This window comes from Nothobranchius furzeri, chromosome 3, assembly GCF_043380555.1.
Source record: "Nothobranchius furzeri strain GRZ-AD chromosome 3, NfurGRZ-RIMD1, whole genome shotgun sequence".
Classification (NCBI taxonomy): Eukaryota; Metazoa; Chordata; class Actinopteri; order Cyprinodontiformes; family Nothobranchiidae; genus Nothobranchius; species Nothobranchius furzeri.
Window position 1 is genome coordinate 86021326 of NC_091743.1, and position 21419 is coordinate 86042744.

The 21419-nt window shown below is 41.5% G+C and overlaps 1 protein-coding gene across 3 annotated transcripts; it reads left to right on the top strand.

The window, feature by feature from the left end:
• Positions 1-11490: 11490 nt before the first annotated feature.
• Positions 11491-18940, top strand: pjvk (pejvakin). 3 transcript variants are annotated; one of them, XM_015958065.3, is made up of 6 exons: positions 11491-11738; positions 15822-16017; positions 16271-16412; positions 17939-18056; positions 18423-18566; positions 18639-18940. In XM_015958065.3, exons 1-6 carry the CDS (start codon positions 11528-11530, stop codon positions 18938-18940), a joined length of 1113 nt encoding a protein of 370 aa, XP_015813551.1. In that variant the 5' UTR covers positions 11491-11527. The 3 variants fall into 3 exon arrangements, with proteins under 3 accessions (XP_015813551.1, XP_054590329.1, XP_054590332.1); XM_054734354.2 differs by having other exon boundaries at positions 18423-18480; positions 18604-18940; XM_054734357.2 differs by lacking the exon at positions 18423-18566.
• Positions 18941-21419: the final 2479 nt, after the last annotated feature.

Consider the following 21419-nt stretch of genomic DNA (forward strand, 5'->3'; position numbering starts at 1 on the left):
CTGAAACAACCCACCCACCCATCCCCCCCACAACGGGACCTCCCTGCTCTTTTCAGCCTTCCTCCCTCTCCCTCTCGTCTGCTCTCTCATCATTTCTGCTTTTATTTCAAGGCCAGCCTCCTCCTCAGGCTTCTGTAGTTGCCTTGAAAGATGGGACTAATTAAAGGCTGCATGAAATTTCCTCTGATGATAAAAGGAAGGGATGGACGATGCTTCTATAAAATACCAATCTATTTTTTGCTTTTTGCATGTTTAAGGCATGCTTCTGAACCTTTGAAGTCAAAGAACGACTACATGACATCATCTGTTAATAAACCCTAGGTTTGCTATCAGACCCCGAGACGGGAAAACCAGACGAAAGGATGAAAGAGTTTTATCGGCGCATTATAGGACTCAGTGGTGTTGGTGACATCTCATTTTGGTGATTTTATCTCAGAATTTGATACACTGATTGTTTTTCTTTGTTTCGTGTCTCAAAGAAGGGTGGGTTGAGATTTTCCGGAGGACAGAGAAGAGCAGTGGAGGTGGAGATTCAGGTGAGCTGAAGTTGAATGTAGGCAGGTTGTCCAGCTGTTTCTAGGAGGAGATGGACTCAAGTGTTGAAAGTATTTTGACAAAATCAACCTGGGCCAAAATTTAATCCGATTTTTAATGGTCTGGAAATGTTTGCAATAAGTCGCAATGTCCTCAGGTGTTGCAGATTCTCATTTGCTAGAATTTCTAACAAACACCACATCATAGGCACAGTCGGGTTTGAGAGGGCTTGGAGACCAAATTTCAAGAGAAATTTTTCATACATAATTAAGAAGCTTTTTGAATTAATACAACAGCAAAATTTGCCTTGAAGGACCCAAACACACATAAAACAATTATCTCATAAGTCTTGGTGTAATGTACTTAAAAATAGCACAAAATTACACAAACATTTTTAACCAGTGTACTGGTTACTGGTTAGACCGGGGTTCTTCCTATCAACCAATCAATCATTTGCCAAAGTAATACCATCAATGACACCGGGCCAGCTTTAACGTCGGGTCAGGTGGGAAGGCTGTGCTAAAATAACAAATCCTCTCTCTCTCCGTACATCTCGTCTCCATCTGCATGTGTATATGCCTAAGCACTGTTTGTATGAATGTCAATGGTGCACCATTGTTGTGTCCATATATATATATGGAATTATCCTGCTAGAAGATGGAGATTGCACCTGAATTAGCTAATCAAACGAAGGCAGGAGAATATTAAACTGAAGAAAAGAAAGGGACATTATATATATATATATATATATATATATATATATATATATATATATATATATATATGCATATGTATATATACATATATATGTATGTAAATATATATACACATATACATATATAAGTATATATACATATATGTATATATACATATATGTATATATACTTATATATGTATATGTGTATTTTTTTTTTTTTTTTTTTTTTTTTTTTTTAACGTGTCCTGTCTGGCTGTGAAGCAAGCAGAATTGATGTCTGAATGCTGGTAACAAGCCTTACAGTTTTACTCTCAGGTGGAGCATCAGAGCATCTGCTTTTAATGTCTCAGGTGGAGCATCAAAGAGTCTGCTTTTAATGTCGCACCTGATATTTAAAACTTTATTGTTATTGTTTTTGAATGCTTTGTAATTTCGACCAGACACGGAGACAGAGGTGAAAGAGAAAGGAAAAGAGAAAAGGTGGGGAGAGAGGGGGTTAGGTGGGGGGGGGATTCAACAAAAATAAACAATAATGAACAAGAGTCTGCTTCTAGACCTGCAAAATGAGACGAGAAAAAAGCAAAACATAACAAAAAAATGGGACACAACACCAATATAACAAAATCAAGCTATCACTGCATCAACTTGATGAAGAAATATATAATCAATCATTGTTTAACTAAACAGTCACACGATAATATACCACAGTGCATTGAGTGCCCACCATAGTCTTAAGACATGTGTTGAACGTGCCCAAGCCCATACTTATGAGAGCACCATGTGAGCACCTGTGTGTGTACATGCGCTTGTTTATGTAAGGTTTATCTATAGGAGCGTCCAATAGAGAGTGTGAGGGACCACAGATCTGCCCCCCAAAGACGCGTAGGAGACGGGGGGGGAGCTCCAAGTCCCAGAGATCCAGGCGCTGCCCCAGAACACAGGAACCCCAAGGAGCCCGCAACCAGAAAGGCCCCCGCCCCCCTCGAGAGGCACAGAGGATCGCCCCGGGAGGCCACAACCAGCAGCCGGCAGAGCCCCGGGAGATATCAGCGGCAAGTCCTCAGGCCTGCCCGCAGCCTCCCACCCCCTAGCCGGCCGAGTCCGGGACCCAGCGACCCGGGACCCAGGGGCGACCACCCCCGCCGGGGACCCAGCAGAGCCCAGGGACCCAGACCCCCCCAGGCCGCCACCGGGATTGATCAGGCAGATGCCAAAAATCTTAAACTCCCTGACCCGGGAGCCACGAACACTCAGGCAGACCAAGGCATCACACCCACACCAGGTGTGACAGGGGGGAGGGGAGACGAAGATCTATATCATCAAAGGAGGTCCCAGGAGAAGGGAGGAGTCAAAGGCCCCACCTGACATATACAGTCATACACAAACACAGTCACACACTCCCTCCCTCATGCTCACACATGCACATACAACCAAAGACTTACAAAAATACACGCCGGACACCCATTCATGCTCCCCATACACACCCTATTCACTCTGGTCCCGGTAATGCTGCACATGGGGTACAACCACCACCGGTTACCAGAGTTTGACCCTTTCTGCTGGGGTGCTGATGAGCAGGCTCCCCCGCCCACCGCCGAGCACAGCAACCCACCACCCCAGACCCCAACCAGACGGCCAGATCTCCCTCCTAGTCTCCAGCCCCAGGCAGCCAAGCAACAACAGAGGTGTGCTAAGACCCCCTGGTCTCCCTCCACCTGCTCCAACATAGTGTTGTGTGTTAATGAGGTGTATTCTATTGCTGTGGTGAGCGGGCAGTGCGGGCATTTTCTGGCCTATGCCAGCTGATGCCACTGCACCACCCTACTTGCACCCACAGCCCTTGGTGTCTAAATGCAGTTTAAAATTCGAAGTGGGCACCGGCACTCGGGAGGAGGCTGAGAACTCCCCCTGCCAAGTGCCGTTGAATGTGCTCACTCCCAAGGCCCTAAGTGTATGTTTGCGTGGAATGTCGTCGGTGGAAGTGCATAAGGTGCAAATAAAATTGGGGGGCAGGAAGCCACAGGAATGCGGAAATGGGGTCCATACCCGCACTCCTCGACTTGTCCACCCCCCAAGGTCCTATGTGCATGTTTGTGTGATGATGTGAGGGAGCAGGAGGAGAGAAATAAACGGGGATGGGGAGGAATGGCTGGTAGGGCTTAGCCCTCCAGGGAGCCAGCTCCCCCACTGACCCCAATAGGCACCTCCGTTGTCATACCGCCGCCCAGGGCATGGAGACCCCAGCCCATCCTGCCAGGGCCCAAAGCAGCAGCATCACAGAGCCCCACAGAGCCCGAGGGAGCCGACCCAGCCCCACCCCAGCAGAATATCTATGCCCATCCCTGCATTTGCACAACTTCCAGAATATATAAGACATAAGACATCCAGGTAAGGTTGGGTCCTCCCCCTCCTGGACCTCCCCCTCCCCTGTGATGGGACAACAGAGGAGCCAGGGCCTGCCCTACGCCCCCGAACCCGGGCCAGGTACTTCTGCGTATTCCTGCCTTCTTCCCGGCAGCGTACATGTAGGGACCCGACCCCCAAGGCCCAGCCCAGATCCCCACACGGGGCCGGCCACCCCAACACCCCGAGCCCCCAGGCCCCCACCCAGACCCACCCAGGGGCAATGCAGCCGCCAGGCAGTGACCCATGGCCGCCGCCAAGACCTCCAAGGGGCTCCACTCACAACCGCCAGCAGTACACCCCCCGAGGCAACCCAAGCACCTCCAGAGGGGGGGAACGGCCCCCCAGTGCCAGACATCCCCAGTGAACCCATCCCCAGGGAACATCCAGATACTCCAAACTCAGACCCTCCACCCCCCCACCCACATCATCCCGCAGGACATCATCAACGGCCCCCCATCACCGCCATGTGATGGAACCGATCAAAGGAGCCCAGAGAGATTTATTTGAAGTGGAAGCAGAGGCTAAATCAAGTGCAATATGATCTAACAAAAGATTTCTATACTGGTTAATGCAGAGATTTTCTCTATTTTTCCAATTCAAGAGGATAGTTTTCTTAGCGATGCATATGGCAGTCAGAACCACGTGAACCAAAGATTTTTCAATCGGGACATCATCCAGGTTTCCCAGTAAACAAAGAGAGGGGGTGATTGGGATATGACATTTCAGAGACTTTGACAGGTCTTCACATACTCTACCCCAAAATTCCTGGACAGGTGGACAGGACCACAGTGCATGAACGTAATTGTCAGGAATGTTGTTTGTGCAGTGTGTACAGATGTCAGACGACACAAACCCCATCTTGAACATCCGATGACCTGTATAGTGTACTCTGTGTAGAACTTTGTACTGAATTAATTGTAAATTGGGGTGTCTGATCATTTTAAAAGTTTTTAAACAAGTTTGGGACCAGAAGTTCTGGTCAAAGCTGACTGATAGATCCACCTCCCATTTTTCAATAGGGATTGCTATTCTATCGTCTATTTTGGACAGTGTCTTATATACTTTAGACAGTAGTTTAGGGGGTTTGAGATTGCAGAAGTCTAAAACCCTTGGCGGGGTTTGTAATTCTATTTTATTGAGCTTAAATTTTTGTTTGACTACAGATTTGATTTGGTGGTATTCTAAAAAGCTATTCTTTTCTATTCCAAATTGGGAGACTATTCTATTAAATGGGATGAAGTCCAATCCTTCATATATGTTTTCCAGGTATAGGATTCCTTTATTTTTCCAGTCCAGAAGGTTCATCATTTTATTATTTTGCAAAATATCAGGATTATTCCAGATAGGTGTGCGTCTGCATGGTACTAGTGAAGACTCTGTCATTTTAAGATACTCCCACCATGCTGTCAGAGAAGTGCTGATACTAATACTTTTGAACACTTTCAGAGACTTTTACCAAACTTTGTACTCACCACAGATAAACCCATCAGATGACGAGATCGATGAGTTCCTTGATAGGATAACACTTCCTAAATTAACAGACAGCCAAGTTGCAGTCCTGGACTCGCCACTAACATCAGCAGAGCTCCAGGAAGCCCTTAAATCCATGACTAATGGGAAAGCTCCAGGTCCAGACGGGTTCCCAGCAGAGTTCTACAAAGAATTCTGGACCATTTTGGCTCCAACATTTTTCAGAATGGTGAGGGAAATCGAAGAGAGCGGCAGATTACAGCCAAACATGAACTCAGCCAATATTAGTCTCTTGTTAAAACCAGGCAAAGACCCAGCATTTCCAACCAGCTATCGCCCAATTTCTCTTATTAATGTTGATCTCAAAATAATTTGTAAAGCCCTGGCAAAAAGATTAGAGAAGGTAACCCCCTTCTTAATACACCCTGACCAAACTGGTTTCATAAAGGGTAGACAGTCGTCCACTAATTCGCGTAGATTACTTAATTTGATAGATTTCTCTTACAGTAGAAATATAGAAACTAGTATATTATCTCTAGATGCAGAAAAGGCTTTTGATAGAGTTAACTGGAAGTTCTTATTTGCAACTTTACATAAATTTGGTTTTGGGAACTTCTTCATAAACTGGCTACAAACATTATACAGTTCGCCAATTGCACGTGTTAGGACGAACGACCAAATATCAGCTAGCTTCTGTCTTCAGAGGGGGACCAGGCAGGGATGCCCACTCTCCCCCTCACTGTTTGCTATCTTTATCGAACCACTAGCAGCAGCAATTAGGCAAACAACAGGTATTAAAGGGATAAAGTGTAATAAAATAGAACATAAGATCAGTCTTTATGCAGATGATGTTTTACTCTTCCTCCAGAATTCTCAATCGTCTCTGTCTCATTCAATAGAACTGATAAACTCTTTTTCAAAAGTTTCAGATTACTCTATAAACTGGTTAAAATCAACAGTTCTACCAATTAATTTCTCTTTTGTCAATTTACTTAATACTCAACTGGAGTCAGGTAATATCACATACCTGGGAATTAATGTCTCTCCCAAGTTAGCAGATCTAACCAAATTAAACTACATCCCACTTTTAAAGAAAGTGGAGGATGATCTTGCTAGATGGAAATCCTTACCAATATCACTGATGGGAAGAGTTGCTACAATTAAAATGATGGTCTTACCCAGAATAAATTACTTATTTTCAATGATCCCAAACAAACCACCAGCTGACTGGTTTAGATCTCTGGACTCCTCAATTACCAAATTCCTCTGGCAGGATAAACCTCCACGAATTAGCTTAAAAACGCTTCAGAAGAGCAAAGACAGAGGAGGACTGGATCTACCCAACTTTTATTATTATTTTTTAGCCAACAGGCTGCAATATATACCAAGATGGTTGCAAGATAACCCATTAGACGAGTCCTGGTTAGATATAGAACAGACACTTTGCAATACGATAGAGCTTTCAGACTTACCATTTATTAGCTCAAGCGTAAGAAAACATATGTATATGTGTATATATATTTACATACATATATATGTATATATACATATATATGTGTATATACAGTGGGGCAAAAAAGTATTTAGTCAGCCACCGATTGTGCAAGTTCTGCCACTTAAAATGATGACAGGGGTCAGTAATTTACATCATAGGTACACTTCAACTGTGAGAGACAGAATGTGAAAAAAATCCATGAATTCACATGGCAGGATTTTTAAAAATTTATTTGTAAATCAGGGTGGAAAATAAGTATGTGGTCACTTCAAACAAGGAAAATCTCTGGCTCTCACAGACCTGTAACGTCTTCTTTAAGAAGCTTTTCTGTCCTCCACTCGTTACCTGTATTAATGGCACCTGTTTGAACTCATTATCTGTTTAAAAGACACCTGTCCACAGCCTGAAACTGTCAGACTCCAAACTCCACTATGGCCAAGACCAAAGAGCTTTCGAAAGACACCAGGAAAAGAATTGTCGACCTGCACCAGACTGGGAAGAGTGAATCTACAATAGGCAAGCAGCTTGGTGTGAAAACATCAACTGTGGGAGCAATTATCAGAAAATGGAAGACATACAAGACCACTGATAATCTCCCTCGATCTGGGGCTCCACGCAAGATCTCATACCGTGGGGTCAAAATGATCATGAGAACGGTGAGCAAGAATCCCAGAACCACACGGGGGGACCTGGTGAATGACCTGCAGAGAGCTGGGACCACAGTAACAAAGGTCACCATCAGTAACACACAACGGCAGGGAATCAAATCCTGCAGTGCCAGACGTGTTCCGCTGCTGAAGTCAGTGCATGTCCAGGCCTGTCTGAAGTTTGCCAGAGAGCACATGGATGATACAGCAGAGGATTGGGAGAATGTCATGTGGTCAGATGAAACCAAAGTAGAACTTTTTGGTATAAACTCAACTCGTCGTGTTTGGAGGAAGAAGAATACTGAGTTGCATCCCAAGAACACCATACCTACTGTGAAGCATGGGGGTGGGAACATCATGCTTTGGGGCTGTTTGTCTGCTAAGGGGACAGGACGACTGATCCGTGTTAAGGACAGAATGAATGGGGCCATGTATTGTGAGATTCTGAGCAAAAACCTCCTTCCATCAGTGAGAGCTTTGGAGATGAAACGTGGCTGGGTCTTCCAACATGACAATGATCCCAAACACACCGCCCGGGCAACAAAGCAGTGGCTCCGTAAGAAGCACGTGAAAGTCCTGGAGTGACCTAGCCAGTCTCCAGACCTCAACCCCATAGAAAATCTGTGGAGGCAGTTGAAAGTCCGTGTTGCTCGGCGACAGCCCCAAAACATCACTGCTCTCGATATGATCTGCATGGAGGAATGGGCCAAAATACCAGCTACTGTGTGTGCAAACCTATAGTAATCATTTGACCTCTGTTATTGCCAACAAAGGTTATGTTACAAAGTATTGAGTTGAATTTTTGTTATTGACCAAATACTTATTATCCACCCTGATTTACAAATAAATTCTTTAAAAATCCTGCCATGTGAATTCATGGATTTTTTTCACATTCTGTCTCTCACAGTTGAAGTGTACCTATGATGTAAATTACTGACCTCTGTCATTATTTTAAGTGGGAGAACTTGCACAATCGGTGGCTGACTAAATACTTTTTTGCCCCATTTACGAACACTTTATTAATTGGATGCGTTTGTAAATTAAATCTGCTCTGAAAACGCGCTCTTGTGCAATTAGAAAAAAAAGTAGCATTCTAATTTTCTAACTGCAGAGCGCATTTTCAGAGCGGCAGATTAAATAAACGCCCCCAGTTAATATAGCGTTTGTGAATTTAATCTGCCGCTCTGAAAATGCGCTCTCCAGTTAGAAAAAAACCCAGCAATGAATGCTGTATTTTTTTTTTACTGCAGAACGAATTTATTCACAGAAAAATAGAATGCTGCCTTTTTCATGAGAATAAACGAATGGTTTGTGACATATCAAAGTGGACATAAAAAGGCATATTAGAATAGGGGCACATGTTTCAATCAGCAGTTCGAAAATTCGTTTATATAGGTGCATTTATGAGCTAACGGGTACTGGTGCGTGAGAAGCAGGCAGGTGCTGCTGCGTTTAAGTGTTTCAGGTTTTTTTAATGAATTCGATTAAAAATAAAGGTGCCCGGCCCGTGTCCGAGGTAATTACACAGTCGTTGGCCCGAAGCCCGGCCCGAGGGCCGGGCTGACCCAAGGGCCTAGGGCTTCAGTGCAGGGCACTGCACTGCAAACCTGGTAAAGACCTTTAGTAATCGTTTGACCTCTGTTATTGCCAACAAAGGTTTTGTTACAAAGTATTGAGCTGAATTTTTGTTATTGACCAAATACTTATTTTCCACCCTGATTTACAAATAAATTCTTTAAAAATCCTGCCATGTGAATTCATAGATTTTTTTTCACATTCTGTCTCTCACAGTTGAAGTGTACCTATGATGAAAATTACTGACCTCTGTCATCATTTTAAGTGGGAGAACTTGCACAATCGGTGGCTGACTAAATACTTTTTTGCCCCACTGTATATTTATATACATATATGTATGTATATATACATATATATGCATATATATGTATATATATGTATATATGTATGTATATGTATATATATATGTATGTATGTATATACATATATATTTATAGATATAGATATAGATATATTATATATATCTATATATATATATAGATAGATGATAGATAGATGATAGATAGATAGATAGATGATAGATAGATAGATAGATAGATAGATAGATAGATAGATAGATAGATAGATAGATAGATAGATAGATAGATAGATAGATAGATAGATAGATAGATAGATAGATAGATAGATAGATAGATAGATAGATAGATGGATGGATGGATGGATGGATGGATGGATGGATAGATAGATAGATAGATAGATAGATAGATAGATAGATAGATAGATAGATAGATAGATAGATAGATAGATAGATAGATAGATAGATAGATAGATAGATAGATAGATAGATAGATAGATAGATAGATAGATAGATAGATAGATAGATAGATAGATAGATAGATAGATAGATAGATAGATAGATAGATAGATAGATAGATATAAATAGATATAAATAAAGTCCCTTTGTTTTCTTCAGTTTAATATTCTCCTGCCTTCGTTTGATTAGCTACTTCAGGTGCAATCTCCATCTTCTAGCAGGATAATTCGGATCCTGCTGTTTATTCCTTAGACTCTCACTCCCGCCTTCTGCAACCTCCAAAAATAAAATTTGCATTAGGTTCTGCAGGACCCCAATCCCAATGCAGGGCTCCATTCTTCCAAGAATGCATCTCCTAAATTTGGGTACAGCCCTTATCTGTCTGATAAGTGGGTGGGCATGCTGCTAGAGTGCATATGGATTTCTGAGTGTGCTAGTTTGGTCCCTGAATTAGGAAATCCCAACTGTTTTGGGGGGTTTGCTTAAACTGAACAAACAGATTAACCAACAGCTGGACAGCTAAACCTGAAAGAATTCAGCTTGCTGGGCTAAAGCAGTTCCTGCCTCCTCCTTGAGGAGTTTACAGTGTGTCTCCAGCATCCATTTGATGTGTTTTCCAGGATGAGGTTCAGGACATCAAGCAGGCTGTCAGTGATGCACCAGAGGCAGTTAGATAAACCCCGCAGGAAACCGTCCTCTTCATTAGGGACGTCAGCTTTACCTGGGCCCTCAAAGAGTTTTAATTGCAGTTTTTCTCTTTGTGGATGAGCTGAAATTAGTTTGTTTCCTTTGTTGAACTAGTCAGGAAGTCTTTCAGGTGCTTCAGTAACAGCCTGATTTCTCATTAGTGAACCAGAGACAGCCACACAGGGATGGATGGGAAGACAGTTCCTGTCTTGGAAAAGCTGTTTTACATTTGTTCTTTTCAGAAATGTAATGTTCTAGAGATCAGAGAACATGTCCTGAAGATGGGACACCAAAGTGAACAAGTTTGGTGAAAAATTCATTACTTAAAAAAATAAATAAATAAAAATGTAAAAATACCTAAAATGCCTAAAAGCGCTAAATTAAATGTTTAGATTTAGATAATATATATATATATATATATATATATATGTTCAACTAACTTATATTTTAGAATAAAAACCCTAAATTTCAGATATAAAACTAGAAAATAAAGCACTAAATTCAACAACAGTTAGGTGTTAGATGCTAACTAACAGGCTAAATGAATGTTAGCATGGTCAATTAGAATTGGCTAATGTGTTTTGGGAATGGCAGACACACCCTGTTGCTATTTTAACATGTTTTTCAAATAATATTGAACTAACACAACAATTCAACATGGCCACCAAAGCAGACATTACCCTAGAAAGTACTAAAATGGCAAAAACTTGGTGAAATATACAGATGTTGAGCTTGAATTTGGAGTCATCCACATCCCACATTCTGAAAGCTAATAAATCACATCTGTGTTTAAAAGTTTGCTGAAGTCAACCCTGACTCTCTGTTAGCAAATATAAAAAATGGGTAAAACCAGTTGAGTTCAACCACACAGAGTTGAATTTTTTGTGTAACTTATAAGCCAATATTTGAAGCTGCAGTGGCTAATTTGGAAAAATGATTAGCTTAAATTGTTTTTCATACATTCAAACTAAACCATGGATGCTTCGTGTATCTAGGTATTATAAAACATGTTTAAATGTATACAAAAGTACATACAGAAAGTCTAAGGATGATCTTACAGCTCCCGACTTCACCTAAATGGTCATGTGACCGGAAGTTGAGGCCAGCAGATGTAACACACACCTTGCTGCATATTCTCTTACACATCACCTGCATTTTTTATGATGTCATGAGTGTGAAAGAACACTCCAAACACATACTCCCCATCGAGGAGATCACAGTTCAGCGCATGAACTCAACGTTGTTGCTTTAAGCTGTGTGAGATGTTTGCTGCAGCAACTAAAAACTTCGTGAAGCAGGTTGGAGACACAGGGAGGCTGATCCCAGTCCCCAGTCTAAGCGAGGCGGACCGCTACCAGCCCCTCAGCCTGGTGACCAGGAAGAGAAAGAGACATTTCTGGAAGAAGAACAAGTACGCATCCACGCCTTTCTCCCTGAAGGACATTCTTGTTGGAGAAAAGGAGATCACGGCAGGTAAAGGAAGGTCTCAAGCCTCAACTATGACCAGATAATAATTATAATAATAATAAAAATAATGGATTACTTTTAATGCCATTTAGAATTGTAAAATGAAAAATAATGTAATATAATATGTAGTCAATGTGTGTATTATTGTACTGTATAATATCTCAGAAAGTGCTTTTTTTCTATAAAGACACTGTTCAGACATTTTTACAAAGTAACTGAACACAGATAAACAAATTCTGACCTTGATCTGGTTGTTCTTGCCTTAGATTTTTACTCTGCAGGTTATTACTTGTATTATTTTTCCAAATAGACAATAATTCTCATTACCTCTGAACCAAACAAAATAGCTTCTAAAACTATTTCAAAAAGGGGTTCAAACAAACTTCAAGCTAGCATGAAAATAATTTTAGGCATTAAACCTATAAACAGACATTTAGTTGTGCGCTTGCTTTTTTACAACTTTTTTGTTTCATTCTTTTGATTTTTTGGCCTATGAGCTCTTCATCATCAGTAGTCTATACTGTTATTTTATATGTGCATGAATGGGTAACTTATGAGAGTTTGTGTAGATTTCAAACCAGTGTGCGGGATTTTTAAGTTCTTTATTAGCTTGTTAGCTGTTAGCTTTCAGCCATAATGGGGAGGCTGTGCTAAGTTAGCATTTACTGCAATTTTAATTGTAATGATTTAAATTACATGTTATTTAATAAGCCATAAGGCATATGATTCCATAGGAAATATGAAATCAACCTTACGGATCTGTGAGGTTATTTAAACCAGAAGATTGGAACTTTTTATTGCAGGGATTAAATAACCGCTTCGTATTCACTCAGAGACAACAGAAAAGAGAGAGAGTCGAGTTTAAAAGTTTAAAAATTTATTAAAAAACAATTAAACTAGACTAACTTTAACACTAAATGTATGGTGTAACTAAGGTGGATGAGATGGAGAATGGTGTGATGTGGAATGTTGTTCAGAACCAACAAATCCGAAGAAACGATTAGTTCTGATGGGAATGAAGGTGATGTCTTCGCGCTAAGCTTTGGTTATTCATAAACACATTCGACGCCATTTGTCGTCTACCTACCCTGAGCGGAAGTCCCCGTCTAGATCAGGAGGTGTAAAGGTCCAGCTGGACCTTATGGAGCCGGAGCCGGTAGAAGCAGCCGTGGCAACCGACCACCCGTCTTGAGATACTTCCGGGTCACAACAAGTTTGTTGGCATCTAGCGAGACCCAAACCTGGGTCGTGATGGTTCAGCTTTTATTCTGAAAGGAACCTTTGCAGCAGGTGGAACAGCAACAGATTTTATCCAGCTTGTCGTTGGTTCTTTCGGTTAAAGAGGAAAGTTACGGATTGGCCACTCCGACAACTTCTCTAGAACGCTTTGAACTGGCGTTAAAGATGGCGTGGGCATAGTTTTATACGTCAGATGTTTTGGTTTATGGTCGAATGAAAAGATGACAGATTTACCAAACACCACCAAAACCACTCCTCCGTCATATCTGGCAGATTCTGAATGGATCAGTAAAAGCAATGTGTCATCTCTTAACGCTACGTGAGATCAGTCCTAGTGGAAACATATAAAGTCATATTACTTTTATATTCTATAGGATTATAATAAAGTAATTAATATTATGATTTCACAGATTGGTCACATCTTATTTATTGACTAACACTTTGCGTGATTAGCTTATTAAAATAGAGTTATTTGATTAATTAAAAGGAGAGAATCCTTTCTTTGTTCTTTTGTTGAGCTGAAAAGAAGCAGTTTATAAGCAAATGCATGAGACCTTGAGACCATATCTCATGCAGACTAGTCCTGTGTCAGAGGAGAGGGGGAAAATGACTTTTGATGGAAAACAGTCATTTCATTCTGTTACATAATGTTAGGTAGGAGTTGTGCTGCGTTCCAGTTGTCCTCTGAACTCGGAATTTCTGAGCAGGAAATTACGTAACGGGCTCTTTTATCGTTCCAGCTTCCAACTCGGAAAAAATGGACGCCGCCAGTGTTGTTAAAAGAACTTAACCAAACTTCTAACCTATTCTCTGCACCTAAATAATAATGACACACACGCCCTCCGACAGTTGCCACATACAACCAGAAAAACATTACAATTCAAATGTAAATATATAAACGCCAACACAGGAAAAATCATAAACACCGGTCAATTTTGGCAGCAATGTTGAATTTTTCAACAATGTAACTATTGATAACAACAATATACAACTACGTGGTGCTGTTATATAGCAAAAGAAAAGAAAAGAAAAGAAAAAAGAAAAGAGAACATAAAAATGAGAAAAGAATAAAGATGATAACTACTTATTGGTAGCACTGGGCGCAGCCATCTTTAAAGGGGCATTATGGAAGTTTGACAGCCAAAACATGTATGGAAATAATAAATGTCTTCTTCATACATTCTCCTGCAATGCCCTGGTCCTGTGGAATGAGTCCTGGCATTTTTACTGTGATTGCCTGTTTTTCTGTAAAATCACAGAAAAAGAGAGATGCTCGGGTCGAGCAGGCTGCTTCATGCGCGTTCACGCTCAGGCATCGCCCGTAGCATTTGCTATCCGTAGCTTTAGCAGCAGAGAGAGAGGCAGTGCCACTTTGTCGCTGTTCCTAACGCCTAGTGACAAAGCTAGCTACATTTCTGAGGACCCTTAGCTACTTTCTGTAGAACTTTCTTCTAGATTTTTCCTGCAAATTAGCAACAAAATAGCCATTTTCGCTCCGAACTGTTCTTTGGTTTGACGTTTCAGCTGCCATCAAGGATATAAATGTTACAGATACAAGAGATGTTACTGGCGCTTTAGCTCACCTAATTAAACGTCAGACTCTTGTGCAGGAGATCCGGGTTTGATTCTTGATGTGAACATAGTTTATTTAGAGTTTCATTTTTTACATTAATGGTATATTTTTTACAGTAAGAGCCCCAAATTTGTATTTGAGACTCCCTGAATGGCATTGAATTCGCAGATAAAATAGATGTGGTTCAACTTTCATTTTGGAACAATTTTTCAAGCAAGGGAAGGGAATGATCTGAGCATGCAGGAGGACTGACCCATCATAAACCTTTGTCATCTGTGCTGAAGAGAAAGGTACAGAACCAAATTATTTAATTAATTAGCTGCGTGTTCTCCTGTCCTCTGTCCGCTGGGCCACACACACACACACACACACACACACACACGGAACTGTCTCAGCTGCTATTTTCGTTAAGGAGTGTGCATGTACAGCATGCGCGCCTCATGCACGAGCCTGCTATTGAAGCTGCCGTTATGCTTTTGGCCTGAGGGGGCAATCGCGAGCATAAAAATTCAAAACTCCGTAAAGTCCCTTTAAATTTGGGATCTCTGAGTTCTCTGAAACCTACAAGCTTGCAGCTCCGAGTTCATTGCGTCATTTCCTGCTAACTTATCTCAGAAAAACGAGTTCCGAGGACAACTGGAACGAACCATGAGCTAAGGGAAACAACTTTGTTGTGTCCACCTCTAGGGGGCAACCTAGAATAGAAAGAAAGCAGGTGAGTGAGATGGATGCCTGATTCTGCTACATGTGGCGCAGGTTCGAATAAAGATTGGAAAATAAATTTTTGTCTACTCGTGATACTTTCTGATACAGTGACCGACCTTTACAAACTTTGCCTCATGTGTAGGGCCTGACACAGATTGAATAAGGTTAAAAGAGGTAAGTAGTTGCAAAAACTCCTTAACCAGAGGTTTAGTTGCACAGCAGACGTGAATGTTAAAATCACCAACAATTAAAAGCTTTTCAGCATTAAGAACGAGACCTGCCATAAAATAAGAAATATCAGCAATAAAAACAGGAAACTATTAATACAGAAATAAAAAAAACAACCTCCACACCTCTTAGACCAAGGGAGTGAAACAGTTGGGAGGCTTGTCCAGGATAAACGTAACCAAGATTGCTGAAGATCAAAATTAGACAAGAAATATAATAATAATAATAATAATAATAATAATAATAATAATAATAATGATAATAATAATAATAATAATAATAATAATAATAATAATAATAATAATATGCGTAATAAAATCATAAATGAGTGTTTTTTTTTTCAGGAGTGTCCTCTTATCAGCTCCTCAACTACGAGGACAAGTCTGATGTAGCTGTTAACGGTCGCCTAGGTAACCACATCATCAACGATGTGGGGTTCAACATCAGCGGGTCGGACTCTGTGGCCGTCAAAGCTTCCTTTGGCATTGTGACCAAACACGAGCTGGAGGTGCCCACGTTGCTACGGGAACTTAACTCCAGGTATCACAAACATCCGCAGCTTCATTAGCCTGAGCGGCTAACTCTTCCCAGGGTCAAACGTCGTCTTTAATAAGTCGACGCCTGACTTCAGACATGTCGGGTATGGAGGGAATGTGAGACAGGGGATTCGCTGTAAGGATGAATAAATGATTGTGTTATCCAACACTGCAGCTCATGCCAATGCTGTATTACAAAAGCTGACGGGGAGTAGAAAGAATTATCCTGTAGAAGTTGTTTTGTTTGTTCTTTCCAGGAAAGTGGACCTGGACCACTGCTTGGTCCGACAGTCCAAGGAGAGCGGACGAACTGTCCTCTGTGTTGTTGTTGAGAGCATCAGAACCACACGCCAGTGCTCTCTCACCGTCCATGCTGGCATGCGAGGGACAACCATGAGGGTATTTATACCATTATTACAACATAAATATTAACTAGAGACCTGCGTTTTCTCATCTAGAACGCACCAGAATTCTAAAACAAACATCATTTTACAAGTCGCATAAAATATTAATTTTACATGTTGATTTTATTTATTTTATTTCTGCCATATATGGCAAAAGGCACTTTACAACACAATCAGTCATTCATCCATTCACACACACATTACGTCATTCACACCTTGGTGGGGATGAGCTACATTGTAGCCACAGCTGCCGGTCCCTTCAGGCAGGGGGGGTTAGTTGTCTTGCCCAAGGACACAACAACAGCGACAAACTGAGCGGGGCTCGAACCTGCAACCTTCCGATTACGGGACGAGCACTTATCTCTTGTGCCACCGTCGCCCCATGATATATTTTATAAATATCATATATCTGTTGTAGATCTTGAGCTCTATGTTATTTAGTGCAAACATCTAGCCTGGTATTGTATGTCTACAGTGATCCCTCGCTACTTTGCGGTTCGTTTATCGCGGATTCGCGACTTCGCGGATTTTTTCTTAGGAGCCTTATTCAAGGCAAATTTGCCGATTTGCGGTATTTTTCACCGATTCGCAGTATTTTTCTATGCGAAATATCAAGAAATTCCTGTTTTTTTCACCAATTTCATCATAAAATGCACTTTTTGTAATAAAACTATAAAAAAAAAAACAAGTAAAAAAATGTTTTTCTTGAGTTTTACCCCCAAAAAGAGAATGTGATCATACGATAATTCAATATAGTACTGTACTGTAAATATGGAGTCCCTACTTCGCGGATTTTCACCTATAGCGGCCAGGTCTGGAACGCATCTACAGTGATAAACGAGGGATCACTGTATATGTTGTAGTCTGGCCACGACACATAGACAAAGCTCAGTCATGAGGTAGAATACGATTGACTTTCAAATGGTCTCTGTAAGCAATTTGACAATGCTAGGACCAATCAGAGCAAAGAACAATGTGACATATTCATCATTACTGTAATTAGTTAATGGGGCAGAGAAAGAGGAAGAAGAAAGAAGAAGCAAATACATCCTGTTTCAAAAAGACTTAAATACCTAAATATGCTCATGCCTCAAAAAATATCCCAGGTCTTAATTTTCATTTCAAGCAAGCACCGTTCCAAAAACTACACCACCTTTGTAGCGTTTCTCCATCACAGTTCTGGTGCTAAGGCCGTCCAAAGTTTCACTACAAACAGAGAGTGCAGTGATTGGCCCGACCTAAAATTGTTTAGCCCAATGGTGGACCTGCTGATGCTACAATGGAGCGTGGCTAGACCAACCTGCAGACCAATCTAGATGCCTAAAGAGCTACGCTTTCATTGTGGCCTTCACGAGTCCCTAATATTTCTGCCAAAATAAGTCAAAAATGGTAAATGGATGGAGATAAACAACAGTTCAGGAACCTTTAAAATATCGTCAGGTTTTTATTACAGAGATGTTTTCAAAGAAATCTTTACAAATGTCCTTTGTTTGATTTTCACGAGAGATCTCTCGGCTGCAGTTTCAGATCGATGACGGCAGGAACCCCAAAGGTCGGGACAAAGCCATTGTCATTCCGGCTCACACTACCATAGCCTATGGGATCTGTGAGCTGTTCATCCGACTGGATGGGCGACTCGGTAGGAGGAGCATTTAACAGATCTGACTGTGAGGTGTAGCGAGCTCTGGCTTCTTAACCCTCTGGAGGCAGGCGTTGCAGATTAGCAAGGTTAAAACCTACCTACCTGGTTACTCCACAGACGTATATCATGAGCATTTTTTAACTCAGAAGTACCCCTGAAGGACTTAGTTGTTCGTCCTTTTATCAAAACTTATTTTGAGCCTGAGAGGGTTAATGAGACTCTGGGAATCTTCCGTAAAAATTATTCAGCAGACCTCCAATTTTCCATTTTATAGGCAAAAATGATCATTTAATCAACTGTTAGAGTTCAGATGATGTCCAGTTGAAGGCGGTGTTAAACTGGACCCATGTTCTGTGTTGTTAGATATCTGTGTTGCTCCAGAGTCTCAGGGTGGGTTTGAAAGGGAACAGATCCGGGAACAGTTGGGGGGAATCGTCGGTCGTTTCTCCATGGGTCGACTGCGCCGCTTCCTGTCTGGGATCATCTACGGAAATCCCTTCAGAGCCGGTAGGGTCACAGTAGATTTGAGAAGGTCTGCCCTCAGTAGCTTCTTTGCTCATATGCAGCCCCTTTTTGCAGATGAGCGAACGTTCGAGGAGCTGACCCACACCGACACCTACATGGACGACGCGGTGGCCGACTACTACGAGAAGGCAGCCAGCATGACGGACGTGTCCACCGCCTACCTGAGGGAGAGTTCCCACACGCGAGTCAACCTCCTCAAACACAACATCCCCAAAGGTCCCTGCGCGCTGTGCGGCATGGGAACCCAGCGGCGGGAAACCGTCTACGGTTGCCTGGAGTGTTCCACCGGAGGACAGAAGTACGTGCGGCTGCACGCGGTGCCTTGCTTTGACCTGTGGCACAAAACTCTCAGGTGAAAAAGGAACGTTTTTGGACATCTTCGTTGATGTGCCTCGGAAGAAGAATCCAAGCATCACAGTTTAAAAATTTTATTCAATGCTCATTTGCACCATGAGTGCCAGCAGTCATTTCAAAGAGGAATAAGAATAAGAATACCTTTATTTATCCCTCAGTGGGAAACACAAAAGACGTCACACAAGAGTATAATTGTAAATTAGCATAATTGTTGCACATTTTAACAATAGCAGTAGTAATATTGCACATGTCAGCGATGATATTAGTAGTGGAATGTTACAGATGTATGGGTTCCATATTACTGCGACGGACTGGCTCTCTGTCTAGAAGAAGAAGAAGAAGAAAGTGTCATTTCTATAGCGCCTCTCAAGATAAAAAATCGCGAGGCGCTTCACAAAAAAAACAAAAAATGTAAAAATATAAAAAAGCATTTAGAAAAAGTTAAAAATATATTTAAAATGAGCAAAAATAGGCAATTGTGATTAAAAATGTTAAGAAAGAGAGTGGTGAAGAAGGTCATACAAAAGCCAGCTTGAACAAGTGAGTCTTCAGCTGCTTTTTAAAGGAGACCACTGAGTCCACTGATCTCAGGCTCAGGGGGAGAGAGGTCCAGAGTCTGGGGGCCACAGCAGCAAATGATCTGTCACCTTTGGTCTTTAGCCTGGTGCTGCACAACCAGTAGGCTTTGATCACTGGACCTCAGGGACCTGCTGGGGGTGTAGGGACTGAGAAGATCACCAATGTAAGATGGTGCTTGACCATGTAAGGCCCTATAGACCAGAACCAGGATGTTGAAATGAACCCTGAAGTTGACTGGCAGCCAGTGAAGCTGGAGGAGAAGCGGGGTGATGTGGGTGTGTTTGGAGGACTTGGTCAGAAGCCGAGCACAGGCGTTCTGAACTACCTGTAGACGGTTCAGGGAGGTTCTGCTCAGACAAGTGAAAAGAGAGTTACAGTAGTCTAAGCGTGAGGAGATGAAGGTGTGGAGAACTGTCTCAAGTTCAGAGCGGGACAGAATGGGACTCAGCTTAGCAACGTTCCTGAGATGGAAGAAGGAAGAGCGAACAAGAGAACTGACATGAGAATCCAGGGTGAGAGCTGGGTCAAAGGTCACACCAAGATTCCTGACAGAAGGTTTGGTGTGAGAAGCAAGCTGACTGGGGTGTACCCCGCCTGATTGCCCATTGACCGGTGGAGATAGGCACCAGCCCCCCCGCGACCCTACATGGACAAGCGGGTTCAGACAATGGATGGATGGATGGATGGATGGATGGATGGATGGATGGATGGATGGATGGATGGATGGATGGGTTCCATATTAGCAGTGACCATTATGGTAATGACCCGTGGTATCTGTCCTTCACACAGCGAGGATGGATCAGTCTGTCACTGAAGCAGCTCTCCAGAGCAGACAGGACATCCTGCAGGGACGTTTGTTGTTCTGTTTGTTTCATCTATGATTTCCTTAAGGTTGCATTCATGCATTCAAGTGAATAAGATTTGTGTAAAAAGGGTCAAATGTAATTTAAAATGGAGGAATGGATGATTCCCTCTAAAAAAACCACCTTCCATGACTTTGTACAAATGCTCAGTTTGTTCCTGTTGTTTGTTTTGTTTTTTGACTTAAACTTGTCTCCTGTTTTGTTGAATGCTTGTCTTTTAACATTCTCAAGACTTTGGTAACACCAAAGGTCAGACTAAATTTGTACTCAGAAATAACAAATATTCCAGATAAAATGCACCAAAAAAGAAGCTAATTGTGAGATGATTAGATTAAATTTAACATCTAAAGCCAAAATAGTTTTAGCATTTTAACGTATGTGACACAACAATCACAATTTATCAAACATGTAAGAAAATTGCTAAAAATTAATAAATAAATAATTCAAAGATCAATCAATGACAAAAGGACGCTTTAAAGAAAAATTCTACACAAATTGGCTAATAATTGTATAATAATCCAAGCAAAAAAGTCAAAAAAAAAAAGAAATAATATTAAAAACTACACAGAAACTGAGTCTCAAGCAAACAACTGATGTATGTAAAGTAGAAGTTGTTAAAAAAACAAAGATTCTTGAACTGCAGCAGTAGGCTCAGATGGTCACACATAAGGACTTTTATGTTTTGACAGTTTTTTGGGGGAGATTGAAGTTAAGAATTAGAAGAAGAAGAGAAAGAAGCATTCATATAGGCAAGGCAGCTTTATGTCTAAAGCACAATTCAAACACAGAGGCAATTCGATGTGCTTTACAATTACCAGGACATGATATGAAAACAACATAAATACACAAACTAAAATACACACAGATGGAATTACAGTTTAGAGCTGAAGGAGACAAAGTTACAGCGCAGATTACGGTGGAGATGACTCATGATAAACGATGCTTTTAAATGCTGATGAGTACATGAGGGTTTTAGTTTTGATTTAAACAACACTAGGGTCGGGGCAGATCTGAGGTCATGGGGGAGCTGATTCCATAC